Below are 14,403 nucleotides of genomic sequence, written 5' to 3' on the forward strand. Positions count from 1 at the left end.
TAAATGATGCTTAACTTAGAAAGCTACAAAATAGTACACAAATGGCAAGAAGAGTCAAATTGTTAGATGATAATTTAGAATTAAAAATTCTGAATTGTGAGACTTGTGCTTAAAACCAAATTAATCATTTTCATTGATGCAAATGATGATTTATAAGTCTTTTATTAAAAGGGAGCAGGTCATTGGTCCCAATTTAGAGAACAGTTTAGAATGCTACTCATTCATGCAAAATCCAAACAGTGAATGGCTACCCCTCCAGCAAAAGCTTGGCATAGAATCTGGGAGAAAAGATTTCACAACATCATCTTTATAGCTAATCATCTCCACAAAAGACAGAGACTTTCAATACCTATGTTGATATTTGTTCATCCTCAGGCTCATCTGTCAAACAGCCTGAACTCAATTATAAAAAAACAAACAAACAAACATAAGATGCAGTGATTCAGTAAATTTTAGTTTCTATGCAGATCGGGTTGTGGTTGTCAACACACGTCTGCAGTATCCTCCACCACCACCCCCTACTTTATTTCAATCCAAAATCCTCTCAAGATAAAGCCTTAATTGTACTCCTCTTCTTCATCAGAGTTCTAGTATCCACTTAGTTCATTATGGCTACTTGTGGAGGCCTGAGGCAGTTCTTTGAGAAGCCAATGCCGGAGAATTCTTCGTTTTTAGAGTCACTGCCTACATGGAATCATATCACAAACATAAAGCCGTTCGAAACCAGTATTGGATCAATGACTGAACTCATGCCGTCTAGTTATGGTGAGAACAATGGCAAGAAACCAGCATTGGATCCTCCACCTGGTTTGCCCAAGCATAAGCATCAGTTTAGTACTGACTCTTTGCAGCTCTGCACTGAAGGACTTGGGTCTGAGAGCTTTGATTGAGTACAGGACTCTATGAAGGGCTCTGATGATGATGACTGGAGTGGAAGTTGGATGATGGTTGAGAAAGAAGGGAAGATGATGGACAGGCAATCAAGGTGTTACTTAGAGGTGAAAGCAAGGAGCAATGGGAAGCGGTTTCTGTCCCCAATATCAACATTAGGTAAGAGTGGCAAGCCATGGATGTACTTCAAATCTTACAGGAATGATGGGAGGTTTGTGCTGAGAGAGATGAGGATCCCTACACAAGAGTTGTTCCATGCTTCTCGTGAAGACGGGAGACTCAAACTCCAACTAGTTCATCAAGAAGATGAGGTCTATATGGAAGAAGAAAACGATGAAGGAGATGAAGAATCAGAGCACTCTGATCATGTGGATGATGGCTAAATGATGGATAAAAGGATTCAGTTCTTGTACATGTTGATTGTTGTAAAATGTCTCTCTTCACCAAGATCTACTCGAAGGATGGAAAAGATATAGATTGAAGATAACAAGACAACACAGAGGTGAGTCATAAGATATAGATGTCAAAACTTTTGTTGTATTTCTTGTTTCTGCACCATTCCCTTAGTATATTTTGAAGCACTTCAAGGTCCTATGAGAATCATTCTCCCAAAAGTAAATTACGCAATTGAACTAAAACAAGTCACAAAGATTTTGTTTCGTGGGGATTAAAAAACACAAAACAGAACTAAAAGGAGATCGCCAAATATATCTTATTCAAGTTCTCGTCACTACAATATAGCATTGAAATGGCTGTTAAAATCATCACCCGTCAAGAGTTTTGAATACTATGCGAAAACTAAGAAATTTTCATGTCAGTCTGAGTAGCTAAAGCAATTCCTGTTCACAGATCTCCGGCACTTCATAATTGATCCAACAGACATGGAAGAGATGTCGGTCAAGTAGCTTTCAAATAAAGGATGAGGTTACAGGAAAGTTTACAGCTTATTACCGGCCCTAAAACCAGGAAGAGGCGTGTGGTTTGATCCCACTTTGGAAGGAAAAAACAAAACCATGGAAGCCTTATCTAGTGACTTAGCATCAGGAAGGGCACCTAAAAGTTGATATGCTGATTCAAAGTGAGGAACATGATAAGCTGTACTACCAAGATGAGAATATATGATAATTGGATTAGAATTAGGCAGGCAACTCAATAATGACCAAATGATTGAGATTGCATTGGCTATCAATTATCCCTAAAAGTCAAAGCCTCATTCATCCATGCAAGCAACATACCTTCTTTCTAAACAACTGTCTGGCCAAACAAGAAATGACTTCCACTGGTGAACCACCTCCTCCTCCTTCCTGGGCGGACATAGCTGGCGCTGTTCATAAGCGTCCGGCGACGGCGGCCCCTCTTGACGCGACGATGCTTGCCAAGCTCAAAACTTTGGTCAAGGACACGGTTTATGTGGACGTTGATACAAAGCAGAAAGCTCACCGGAGGTTCCAGCTCGCCTTGTATGGCAAACTATTTGGAAAATCTCCCCCTTTCGAAACGGTTAAAACGATTCTGTTGGGTCTCTGGAAATCCTTCGACAAGGTTCATATCTCGGATATGCCAAATGGGTATCTCCTTATCCGTTGTGAAACTGATGATACAAAACAAAAGCTTCTCTTTGGAGGTCCCTGGACGGTTAATGGCCTTACTCTGCAGTTGGTGCCATGGCAACCTTTTTTTGAACCAGCCCATACTAAACTCACAAAAGCAATGGTGTGGATTCAGCTCCACAATCTGCCAGTCGAATTATGGGACGGTGAATCGTTGGAGAGTATTACTGAGTCCATTGGTAAACTGCTAAAGGTTGATGACTTTACTCTCTCTCTATCAAGAGCTCGTTATGCCAGAGTTTGTGTTGAGCTTGATCTTACCCGTCCCTTAAAGAGAGGCTTTTGGTTGGAGGATGGTGACTGTAAAGTGTTTGTTGTGATCCTCTATGAGCGATTACCTACCTTTTGCTATCTCTGTGGTGTGGTTGGTCATGGTGCCAATGGTTGCAGCCGCCGATCTGATGGTTCACCAGAGGACCAGGTCATGGAGGATGTCACTAATGGTGGTATTCCCTCATGCTTACCTAGTTCTGGGACGGTTGGAACACAGGTCAGGCTGGCAGCTGCCGGGCCCATGGATGACTCGGGGAATATTCCGGTCAGTAATGATACACAGGAATTCGGCTCTTGGATGCTGGTTACTCGTCGGAGGAGCAGGGGACGCGGCCGTGGGGCCAGTTTCTCCTCTGCACGTGGATCTCACGTGCGTCAGGGGGTTAGAGAGGAGACTATTCATGCTGGTGACTCTAGTGTGAGACACGTGGATGGCTTGGACACTTCTGGAAGGACACGTGGTGGCCATTATGCTCGTGGTGGAATAAGGGGTGGTTTCTCACATAGTGTTTCTGCCCGTTTGGCGCCATCATCAATGCCTTTGGAGACGTCTTTTGGTCTTGAGCCCAACGTCTCTCGAATACCTGATGACTCGGAGACTTTATCTCCCTCCCATGTCATTATTCATGTCTTGGAATCTGATAATTCTCCTGTTTCGCAGGTTCCCATTGTGGAGCTGCAGTCGGATTCTCGTGACTCCCCAGGCCCTTCAAAACCGGACAAGAAAGGGAAAGGCGTTCTGATCGAGGCATCTGGGTTTGTGTCTGGGCAGCTTTTCTCTACAGCTCTTGTGAAGAAAAGCAAGCAGACGCTGGGTTCTTCCTTTCCTGTGGAGGAATCTGAGCGATCTCCAACCCTCCTCATGAATATTGTTGATCAGCCGCACAAACCCGACAAGGTGTTGGATCTTCACCAACGAGCAGTGGAAAACTTGGAGAGCATTCTCTCTGAAGATGATGCTGAGTCAGAGGGCTCGGATTGCTCCATGTCTGAATCCGATGAATATGATGAGGATTTGGAAATGGAGGATGAGGTGGATGACTCGACTACCTTAAGCATGTACCAAGAGGGGCTCCGGAAAGAAAATCTAGTTCGGAAGGGGAGCGTTCTGTCAACAATGTCTCAAAAGAAAGGAAGGCTTGGAGTGAGTGATGACGGAGACCCTGTTCGTGTCTCCCGTGGTCATTCCACCTCAGATTAACTGTTTTCTTTCTTCTCCTCTTCCGTTTATGTTAATCCTTTATTTCATCTACTGTGCGACTAATCTTTTTATAGTTCTCATGACAGGAAGATTTAATATCATTGGTTGGAATTGTAGGGGTTCCACTGGCAAAGAAAAAGTTTTCAGAATTCGTAGGCTTCTCCAAGAAAATAATATTGACATGCTTGCTCTGGTAGAGACTAGAGCGAATTGTGACCGTGTTTCCCGTTTTTGTAACCAGTTTTCCAGATGCTGGAATTGGGTTGCAATTCCTGCGGATGGTTATTCTGGGGGGATCATCATCCTTTGGCGCAAGAATTTTGGCAGAGTGACTCCAGTGGCTCATTCTCGTCGAGCGCTTCATTTAATTTTTTCTTCTTCTGCTGACCATCCTTGGATTATCTCGGTGGTGTATAATTCCCATCAAATTAATTTACAGAGGAAAATGTGGAAAGAACTTTCGCTGGTGACTAAGTTAAATTTACCCTGGATTCTCTTGGGTGACTTTAACACTATCATCTCTCCTTCTGAGCACAAAGGAAATAATTTCTACTACTATGCTAGGAAAGCCTCCTATTTTTCTAAATTCATTGCTGATAATAACCTCATTGATGTCAGGTTTTCTGGCGCAACCTTTTCTTGGTGTAATGGCCAACGGGGTCTTGCGCGACGATGGGCTCGCCTGGACAGGTGTTTGGTCAATGATGTGTGGTTAGCTTGCTCTTTCTTTGTACATATCAGGTACCTTCCTAAGATTTTCTCAGATCATTCGCCTATGCTCATTAATATGTCCAAGACTAGTTTTAATAATCGTCGTATCTTTCGTTTTGAGAATTATTGGTTGGAGCATGCGGACTATATTTTTACTATTAGACAAGCTCTCTTTGCTTCGGCTCATTCTACTCCTATGCATGCTTTTTACCATGTTCTTGATCGTGTTAGGAAAGGGGTCTGCTCTATTAGACAATATGGTTTGGGTGATCTTGATAAGGTTATTAAAAATACTGAAGTCCAAATCCAGGCTCTAGAGGTCAATGATATGTTAAGCTCTAATAGCAATCTGGATTCTCTTAGAAGCTTGCATAACAAATATAGTGCTTTGTTGAGACAATATCACAGCAGGTGGGCTCAGAAATCTAGATTCAATTGGATTATGGGTGGGGATATGAATTCCTCCTTCTTTCACAGAAGTGCTCGAATTCGTAGCCACCATAATTCCATATCGCATATAACTGATATTAATGGCAGGAGTTATTCTGATTCTCTTTCCATCAATAATATTTTGGTTGATCACTTCAATTCTCTTTGGACTAATCATGACACCAAACCTCTTAACTGGTATTTGAAAGCTCTTCCCCTGACTTGCCTTCTTTATCTTTTGAGCAGCAGATATCTCTGACTAGACCTGTTACCAAAGATGAGATTTATTCTACCTTACTGTCCCTTTCTGATGGAAAATCTCCTGGCCCTGATGGCATGAATGTGGAATTTTACAAATTCTTTTGGACTGAAATTGAGCATCATTTAGTTCCTGCCATTAATTTCTTTTTTGATAAAGCTGTGATGCCTAGAGCCTGGGGTAGGACTTTCATTACTTTAATTCCCAAAAAAGATCACCCTAAATTATCTTCTGATTTTCGTCCCATCTCTCTTTGTAATGTTGCTTATAAGATTATTACTAAGATTTTGGCCAATCGTATTAAAGATGTGATCTCTTTTTTAGTTGGTAAAGAGCAGAGTGGCTTTGTGCCGGGTCGTTCTCCTGTTGATAATATAATTGCGGTCCAGGAAATGTTTCATTCTATTAATCAGGATAAATCTTTCCCCCCTAGGATGCTTGTCAAAGTTGACATTGAAAAGGCATATGACACCCTTAATTGGAATTCAATTTTGGCCACTCTTGTTAATATGAATTTTCCTAGTATCTGGGTTGCTTATGTCAGGACTTGTCTTGAAGCTACTTCTTTTTCCATCATTATCAATGGCCAACCTTCTGTTTGGTTTAGTTCTACTAGGGGTGTTAGACAAGGTGATCCTCTCTCTCCCTACCTTTTTATTCTGGTTGCCCAGAATTTGACTGCGATCCTCAACAAAGCTAGAGATCTTGAGCTTATTCCGGGTTTCTCCAGTGGTTTGAGGAATAATTTTAATCATCTCATGTATGCCGATGATCTAATTTTAGTTTCTGTTGCGTCTAGGAAATCTGCCAGGAATATTGCTTTTTGTTTACAGATGTATGGCCTTCTCACTGGTCAGCTCCCCAACAAAGAGAAATCTGATATCTATTTTCCTGAGTGGTTTAATAAGCAAGTGTCTACCAGCATTTGCAGGATCTTGAATTTCAAACTTGGCAAATCTCCCTTTACTTACCTTGGAGTTCTTATTTCACATAAGCGTCTTGCCATAGCTCATTTTGATACTATGATTAATCGTATGAACTTGGCAGTCGCTGGGTGGAATAAAGCTCATTTGTCTAAGGCTGGTAAATCCATTCTCATTAATAGCATTCTGATGGCTAGTCCAATTTATTACCTTTCAGTTTTTCCTATTCCTGACACTGTCCTTGCTAAGCTTTCCAGCATTGCTAGGAAATTCCTTTGGGCCAATTCTGATCATGTCAAAGGTATGCCTTTAGTGTGTTGGGATACGGTTACTTCTTGCAAGTCTGAGGGGGGTCTCGGCATTAGGAATCTGCTCAAAGTTAAGCACTCTTTAATGGCAAAGAATCTTTTTAATTTTCTCAATAAGCAGGATGCTTTGTGGGTTGATATTGTATACTTGAAATATGGGGATCACAATTTCTGGTCTTTGGGCACCCCTCCTAACTGTTCGTCATTTTTCAAAGGTTTAACTTGTACTGCACATGTTCTTAAACCTTATATGTGGATCAAGTCTCTCAATCCGGCATTTACCTCTTTTTGGCACCACCCTTGGTTATTTGACATCCCTATTGCATTCAAACCAGTTTATATTAACATGGATCTTAATTTGGATAATATCAAACTTGATGATCTGTTACTCAACTCTAATTGGAATTTGAATGCTTTAAATACTCTGTTTGGTTACAATTGGGATTCTCCCATCACTTCTCATGGTGAGATTTCCACTGTGGAGAACAATTATTGGATTTGGTTTCCAGCGTCAAAAGGTAAGAATATCTCATCCTCTGTTTATACTTTTCTGATTAACAAGCATGCTGAGGATAGTGATTGGCGTGGTTGGGATAACATTTGGAAACTTCACATTGCTCCTAAAACCAAGAACTTCATCTGGCTCTTGAACCATGGTAAGATCAAAACATTTGAATTTCTGTATCATTTGAATCTTGGTCCTCCTGATTCTTGTAAGTTCTGTGGTTTGGTCTTAGAATCGGCTATCCATCTTTTTAGCCAATGCTCTACTAGTATCAAAATTTGGAGGATGGTGGAAATCATTGTGTGGGATCGAAAATATGCATCCGGCATCATGAAAAGACACCAGACAATATATCGAAGCACAAATATCGTATTTGTTTTGTGTGGGTTTTTTCATTCCTAATAGGGGCAAGCCCCTATTATTAATTACCCCAGATTAGAAATCTTAGGAACCTCCGATTAAGGGCAAAAGTACAAGTAAAGGGACAAGAGAATTTTTGAATTTATTATATAAACATATTTATCACTTATATATATACATATAGATATATGTATTATTTTTTTAATTATTTTTTTATATATTTTTTTATCACTGCCGCCTGTGCCTTGTCACTGCATTGCCTGCCTGATTGTCGTCTTAAAATAAACATATCTTGTAACAATTTTTATTGCCGTCTTGAAATGAATAAGTCACCATTGCCTGTGCCTTATCACCGCATTGCGGGTTTCATTACGTCTAATTCTTTGTAGTTGCCTTAAAATGATTGTTTTTTCACTCATATTTTTAATGGATATAGAGTGTTTATACATATTCCATACTTGTCCTGTGCATGGTAGGAACTCCCTTATTTTAACGCTTCTTTAAACATGCCTTGAATATCCATGCCCCTTTTTTTTTTTAATATGAATCTTTCTTTTTCATCAACCCTGAAGGTCCATAACTATTAATAATAGTAGGGGGCTTTATGAGTCATCAGTGCAAATTTAGAACCTTTGTTTGATGATCATCTGCGGCACTACATCAAATACAAAATCCTTGTAGCTTCATCAAGAAATAAGAACTCTTTCCAAACAGAATAGATGGCACTGTCTTGCACCTAGTACCCATGGAAAGTGCCTTGCCCACCATATATATATATATTTTTTAAATTTTATTAACCTCACAATCCGTTTTAATCTCGTATGATGATGGTACTCTTTTATATTTTTTTTTATTATTTTTTATATTTTTTTATTCCTTGACAAATAATGCATGCTATTACATGTATCTCTTTTGTTCTTTTTGAATATATATTTTTTTATATACATATTTTCGCCATGCATGTACACATACCCCCTTTTATATATATATTTTTTTATTTATTTCATGCACGTCTGCATGCATGTTTCCCGTTCAATATATATATATAAATTTTCTTTTTATTATTTTTATGCCACTATGCATGCTTTTTTTTTTATTTATTTATGCATGCTTCATCATTATTTTTCCATGCGTGCATGCTTTTATCAATTTTTAAATGGCGGTTCCCGATGTAGAGATGCTTCATCAAACGTATTTATTGCCTTCAACCCACCTTTCATTTTTTTATTAAATTTTTTTTTAATTAATTTTTTTTTTTTATCTTATGCGCATGGGCATGGTTTCTTCATTCTTTTATTATTTTTTTTATTTTATTATTTTTTTTAATGCACGTTTGTATGGGGGACGCACATGGGCATTCTATTACTTACTTTTTTTTTTAAACTCATGCATATACTCATGCATGTATGCATGAAATTCTTTTGTTTTATATTATGCATGGTAATCCTGGCTTCTAAATGTATGAGCATGCATGCATGCTATTTGTTTAGAGCTCCATGTGCATTTTTTTTATTATTTTTATTATTATTATTATTATTATTATTTTTTTTGGAAAAAAAACTATGCATATACCATTGCATACAGAAGTCACGTGATTTTTATTTATTTATTTATTTATTTATTTATTATATATTTTTTTAGCCTGGAACCTAATAGTCTATTGGTGGTGGCCCCGCTTTTTTTCTTTATTAATTAATTAATCGTTTATTTTTATGCATGTCTCAAGAACATGTTTTCCATCATTTTTTATATGTTTTTTCTCATTTATTATATATATAATTTTTCTTTTTACTTTTCATCTCATGCACATGCATGCTTTATGCCCTTTTGAATTCCCATGCACGTGAGGACCATTCGTTGTATCGAATCCTCCTGGTATGAGACCATTCAAAACACATGGCTTCCCCAGCCATTGCTTCCCTTTGATCATGATGAAGGATCTAATCTTTCCGAGCCCATCGCCTCGGGATACATCCTCCTCATATCCCGTCTAAGCTTTCCCAGCCCAGTCCCGATCCGGATCAAGCGGCGGTAGGGAAATCTTCAAAGGTGGTAAGTTGTTTCGCAATTATGTGGTCACGGACCCTAGGATGCTCAAAACCGGTTTTGATCTCCAGACCTATAATTCAAACCATCTTCTCCAATCCCTCATCAACAATGAAGACATCTTCGAGTTGCTCGCGGAATGCTTCTCAAGAACACCTTCACCGCAAAACCGGATGATCTCCGGATGCACCAAGTTCGGCGAGCTTGATGAAGCCCGAAGTCGTTTTGTGCTCACCACCGAGTGCACTAAGGTCACCCTGACGATCATGATCGGGCGCATTCTCGCAGCTTGGGTTGTTCCAAGGAGGCGTTCGAGCTTTTCAATGATCCTCACGCTTCACGCTTTGGTGAACCAAATTCATGTTCATGTTGCAAAAATCGGTTTTTGGGAGCACACTCGTTAGTATGCAACACCTTGGTGGATTCTTATTCCAAGTGTGGCCTCATCGATGTTGCTCGATGCCTTTTTCGATGAAATGCCGGAGAGGGATAATGTTTCTTATAATGTGATGGTCTCTGGGTATGCATGGGTGGGAGGACTAAAGAGTTTGGGAAACTGTTCCCCTTTTGCTAGTATGTTGAGTATCACGGGTGCCTTGTCGGATGATAGATGATCTTGTCGGAAATGCTCTTATTGACATGTATGCAAAAGTATGGTGACTTGGAGACTGCGGGAATGATGTTCGAGGAGTAGAAACGAGATGAGAAACACGTTTCTTGGACAAGCAATGATCTCGGGATTCATTCGAGAATGGACTTCATGAGAAGGCATTGACTTTGTCTTGTGAAATGAAAAGAGTTTGGTGCAATCCCGGACCGGGCCACGCTTTTCGAGCATCCCTACGTGCTCTGGCATGCCTTGCATTGCTTGAGCTTAGAAAGCAGTTTCACTCATATATAATCCAATGCGACTATATGTCTAGTGTGTTCGTGGGAGTGCCATGCTTGATTTACTACGCAAAATGTAGCTTCCCTAACGAGACATCGTTACGCTATTCAATAAAATGCCCCGAGCGAAACATCGTCTCATGGAACAACATGATTGCTGCATATGCACAAAAATGGGCAGGAAGTGTGGCTTTTTTGACGAGGGCCGTGGCGGCGAGCAGCGACAACGAGTGGAGCGGCATGCTTGGCGGCATTATCTCGACCATCAAGCATGCCCGGCGATGATCAATAGGGCGTGAGTGGCGGGACGAGCGACGAACAACGAGAGACGAGTGTGGCATGCTTGGCGGCATTATCTCGACCATCCAAGCATGCTACGATGGTGAACAACGGCATCGGTGATCTGGCGGCGATCGGGCGGCGAGTTTATATATATATATATATATATATATATATATATATATATATATATATATATATATATATATATATTTATATGAATACTAGGGGGGAGGGAGAGAGATGAACACCTTCTTCGTTTTCTTTCCTTCTTTTCCCTTTTTTCTTCTTCCAAAATCCTCCTTTTTTTCCTCCCTTTTCGCCTTTTTCCTCTTCTTAAAAGAACTCTAACCGATCCTTATCCTCATCCCAAAAAGCAATCCATCAATCTTATCCTCATCCTAACCCCCGAGAGATCACAATAAAGCAACGAATTTTTGAAAAATTTTTGAATTTTTTAAATTTTAATTAAAATTATTATAAATTCAAATCTCAAAAATTAAATTAAATAATTTTAATTAAAATTATTATAAATTCAAATCTCAAAATTTAAATTTCAACATATTTATTAAATAATTTTATTTATATTAAATATTTAAATTTTTTTATTTATTATTTTATTATTATTATTAAAAATTTTTTTATTATTATTATTTTTATTATTATTATTTGATTTAATTAATTGTTTAATATTTTATTATTATTATTTATTATTATTATCATTTATTCTATATTGTTTATTTATTTATTTATTATTTTATATTATTATTTATATATATATATATTTTTTTTTTAAAATTCACTTAACTGAATCTATCTCGGGATGTGTGTTTGGGCTATCCTAAGATTTGGGATTGCCTCGAGATAGGTGTTCTCAGGGGTAATCTTGTAAATTTTGCATTCATGCCTTGAGATATGTTCTCAAGGGCAATTTTGCGAATTTTTATTTTGTATTTGCGTTGGAATTTGCATTGTAGTCCAAGACAACCAAATAATCGATTAAGATTAAGATTAGGACATATAAATTTTAAATTCTAAATATATCTATGATTAAGATATATTAGAATTTAAATTAAATTGGAATTTGATCTCCATTAGGACATTAAATTTTATTAGGACAAGTGTTATATTATTTCTATATAAACACATTGCTAATACTAAGTCTAATTTACTGGATTTATTTGTTAATGGCCAGTGGCTTGATTTTTACTCTCACGAGAGCTCTAATTTTTTAGCCTCTTTGATTGTCTGCAACTTTGTGGCAAATATGGAAATGCGAGATGCAACCTTGTGTTCGAGACAAGTTAAAACCAAACATCATTAAGAGTGCTAATGCAGCTTGTAATGCAGTGAAAAGAATTTTCTATAAGGCCTAACAATCACAAAATGAGATGCTATATTATGCGGAATAGGCCCAATCTCGGTTGCTTGGGGATTTTTTTCTCGCATATGCTTGGAATGAGGTTACGTGTAAGGGGGACTTGGTTTTGTTATGCTTGACTCTAATGGGGTTGTTTGTTGTGCGTGCATGGCCCCTTGTGCTTTCACCGGTAGACCGGAGATTGGTTTCTTGGCTATCGATCCGGCTCTTCATCGCTGCATTGTAGCTCGCAATAGATGTTCCCCATATTTACATCAACTCCGGATGATATCCGGAAGGCAATTCCGCACATCGATGACTTAATTCATTGGCGCCCAAAAAGGATGCATTTGATTCTCTAAAAGCTAAGTTAAACATACTCGAACAATCCTAAGATTGACCTCTATCCCACACCATTGGAATAGAATTGCTACTCGCTTTGGTCGCTCATGGCATCAATTCGGCTCATCTATCTTTATTTCACTTAGGCATGGAGAGACCATTTTGGCTTATGAAGTTGATCAATCAGTCTGGTTTTTCCTACTAGTATCTTTGTTTTTTTTTTCTTATTGTTCTTGTTTTTCCTACTAGTATCTTTGTTTTTTTTTTCTTATTGTTCTTGTTTCTCTGTGTATCCTTAGTTTTTATTTTTGGTTTTGTTTTCTTTGTTTGTACTCGGACTTTTTGTTTCCCGACTCTCTTTTAATAATATTTAGCTACTTTGTAGCTCTTTTCTCAAAAATATATATATATATATATATATATATATACCAAACCGAACAGGGGACGTGTGAGATGGAAAGAGTGATAGCCATCCACGTGCTACACATGTGTTTGCTTACTCTTGGCAAAAGTTCTTCTTGCATGCCATGTTACAATTACACCGGAAATGGATGCTACTCTTCTTAACAAGGTGATAAAATACATAAAAGGGAGTATAATATCAACCGCGTCACAATGCAGATTGAGCGCTTTATTATGGGTTCTACTCGGTGGTCGATCAATTGGCGGCACTTTGTCTGCTGGCGATAAAACAAATGAGAAGCATGCATCACGTTATGCTTCATTAAAATAAAAAAAAATAAAAAATTAAAGCGGGTCCCACCACAAGGGAAATATACCTAGAAATGAATAAATGATAAGGAGAATGAGAAGCATCAAGCATGTATGCATGCATGCTCACGTGCATGTTTAAGAAGAATTAAAAATTAAAAAAAAGCCCCACCATGCACATGGGTCCCGAATATGATGAATATAGATTTATATATATGGGATTACATCTCCCGGGAACGTCCCTCGAATTCATATATGGGGATGTCCTTAGGGACCGTTGGATCAAATGATCCAATGGTTCATATACACTCCCAAAAAGAAATCGGAGAAGGCGTTGGTGTTGATGGAGACGAGCGGGGAGGCAGCGTTGGTGGAGAAGGCGGGAGAGCGGTGGTGGAGACGATAGGGAGGCGTTGATGGTGGAGGCGTTGGTGGAGATGACGGGAGATGGTGGTGGAGACAATAGGAGGCGTTGATGGTGGAGGCGTTGGTGGAGATGACGGGAGACGGTGGTGGAGACGATAAGAGGCGTTGATGGTGGAGGCGTTGGTGGAGATGACGGGAGACGGTGGTGGAGACGATAATAGGCGTTGATGGTGGAGGCGTTGGTGGAGATGAGCGAGAGATGGTGGTGTCGATGATGAGAGGCGTCGTTGATGGGTGGGCGCTGGTGGAGGAGATGGATCTAATCTCATTTCAGTTTGGGAGTGTATATGAACCGTTGGATCATTTGATCCAACGGTCCATAGGGACATCCCCAGATATGAATTCTGGGACGTCCCCAGGAGATGTAATCCCTATATATATATATATATAAATATCCCAAATATATATATATATATACTCATCCCAAAGCAATGATAAGAATACTTTTCTCAAGGCATTAGTTAAATTTGTTGCTAGGCGGTAATGAGATATATATCTCAAGGTGGTGAAGAGACATGCAATGTGGTGACCGGTCACAGGCAGTAACATATGATACATTGTGATCAAATATATATGTATATGATGTGATACATACATACATATATATATATATAACAAAACAAAAAATCAAAACCAAACGGTCAAGTCGAGATTCAAGATATGAAAAGAGTCAAGACTTGAATACCCATATAAATCGACAATTGGACTCAGCAGTCTCAAGACATCAAAAGTCGAAGACCCAAAAGAGTTTCACAAGTTAATATTTGAAAATCCATATAAATCGAGAATTGGACTCGAGTGGTCTCAAGACATCAAAAAGTCGAAGACCCAAAGAGTTTCACAAGTCAATATTTAAAAAAATCCATATAAATCGGTAATTT

The 14,403-nt window shown here is 38.8% G+C and overlaps 3 protein-coding genes across 3 annotated transcripts; 2 read left to right on the forward strand and 1 right to left on the reverse strand.

Annotated features, from left to right (window-relative positions):
- Window positions 1-572: 572 nt before the first annotated feature.
- Window positions 573-1,211, forward strand: LOC120258703 (protein FANTASTIC FOUR 4-like; the record flags this gene model as incomplete). The annotated part of the gene is made up of 2 exons (XM_039266150.1): window positions 573-889; window positions 938-1,211. Coding segments are annotated over exons 1-2 (555 nt in total), but the record flags the coding sequence as incomplete, so codon positions are not given.
- Window positions 1,212-3,619: 2,408 nt separating this feature from the next.
- Window positions 3,620-4,281, forward strand: LOC120257928. Its single transcript, XM_039265234.1, has 2 exons — window positions 3,620-3,918; window positions 4,062-4,281. Exons 1-2 carry the CDS (start codon window positions 3,637-3,639, stop codon window positions 4,170-4,172), a joined length of 393 nt encoding a protein of 130 aa, XP_039121168.1. The 5' UTR covers window positions 3,620-3,636; the 3' UTR covers window positions 4,173-4,281.
- A 9,114-nt stretch (window positions 4,282-13,395) lies between these two features.
- Window positions 13,396-13,851, reverse strand: LOC120258704 (vegetative cell wall protein gp1-like). The gene has a single exon (XM_039266151.1). It carries the CDS (start codon window positions 13,849-13,851, stop codon window positions 13,396-13,398), a length of 456 nt encoding a protein of 151 aa, XP_039122085.1.
- Between the last annotated feature and the right edge of the window lie 552 nt (window positions 13,852-14,403).

Source organism: Dioscorea cayenensis, chromosome 4, assembly GCF_009730915.1.
Source record: "Dioscorea cayenensis subsp. rotundata cultivar TDr96_F1 chromosome 4, TDr96_F1_v2_PseudoChromosome.rev07_lg8_w22 25.fasta, whole genome shotgun sequence".
Taxonomy (NCBI): domain Eukaryota; kingdom Viridiplantae; phylum Streptophyta; class Magnoliopsida; order Dioscoreales; family Dioscoreaceae; genus Dioscorea; species Dioscorea cayenensis.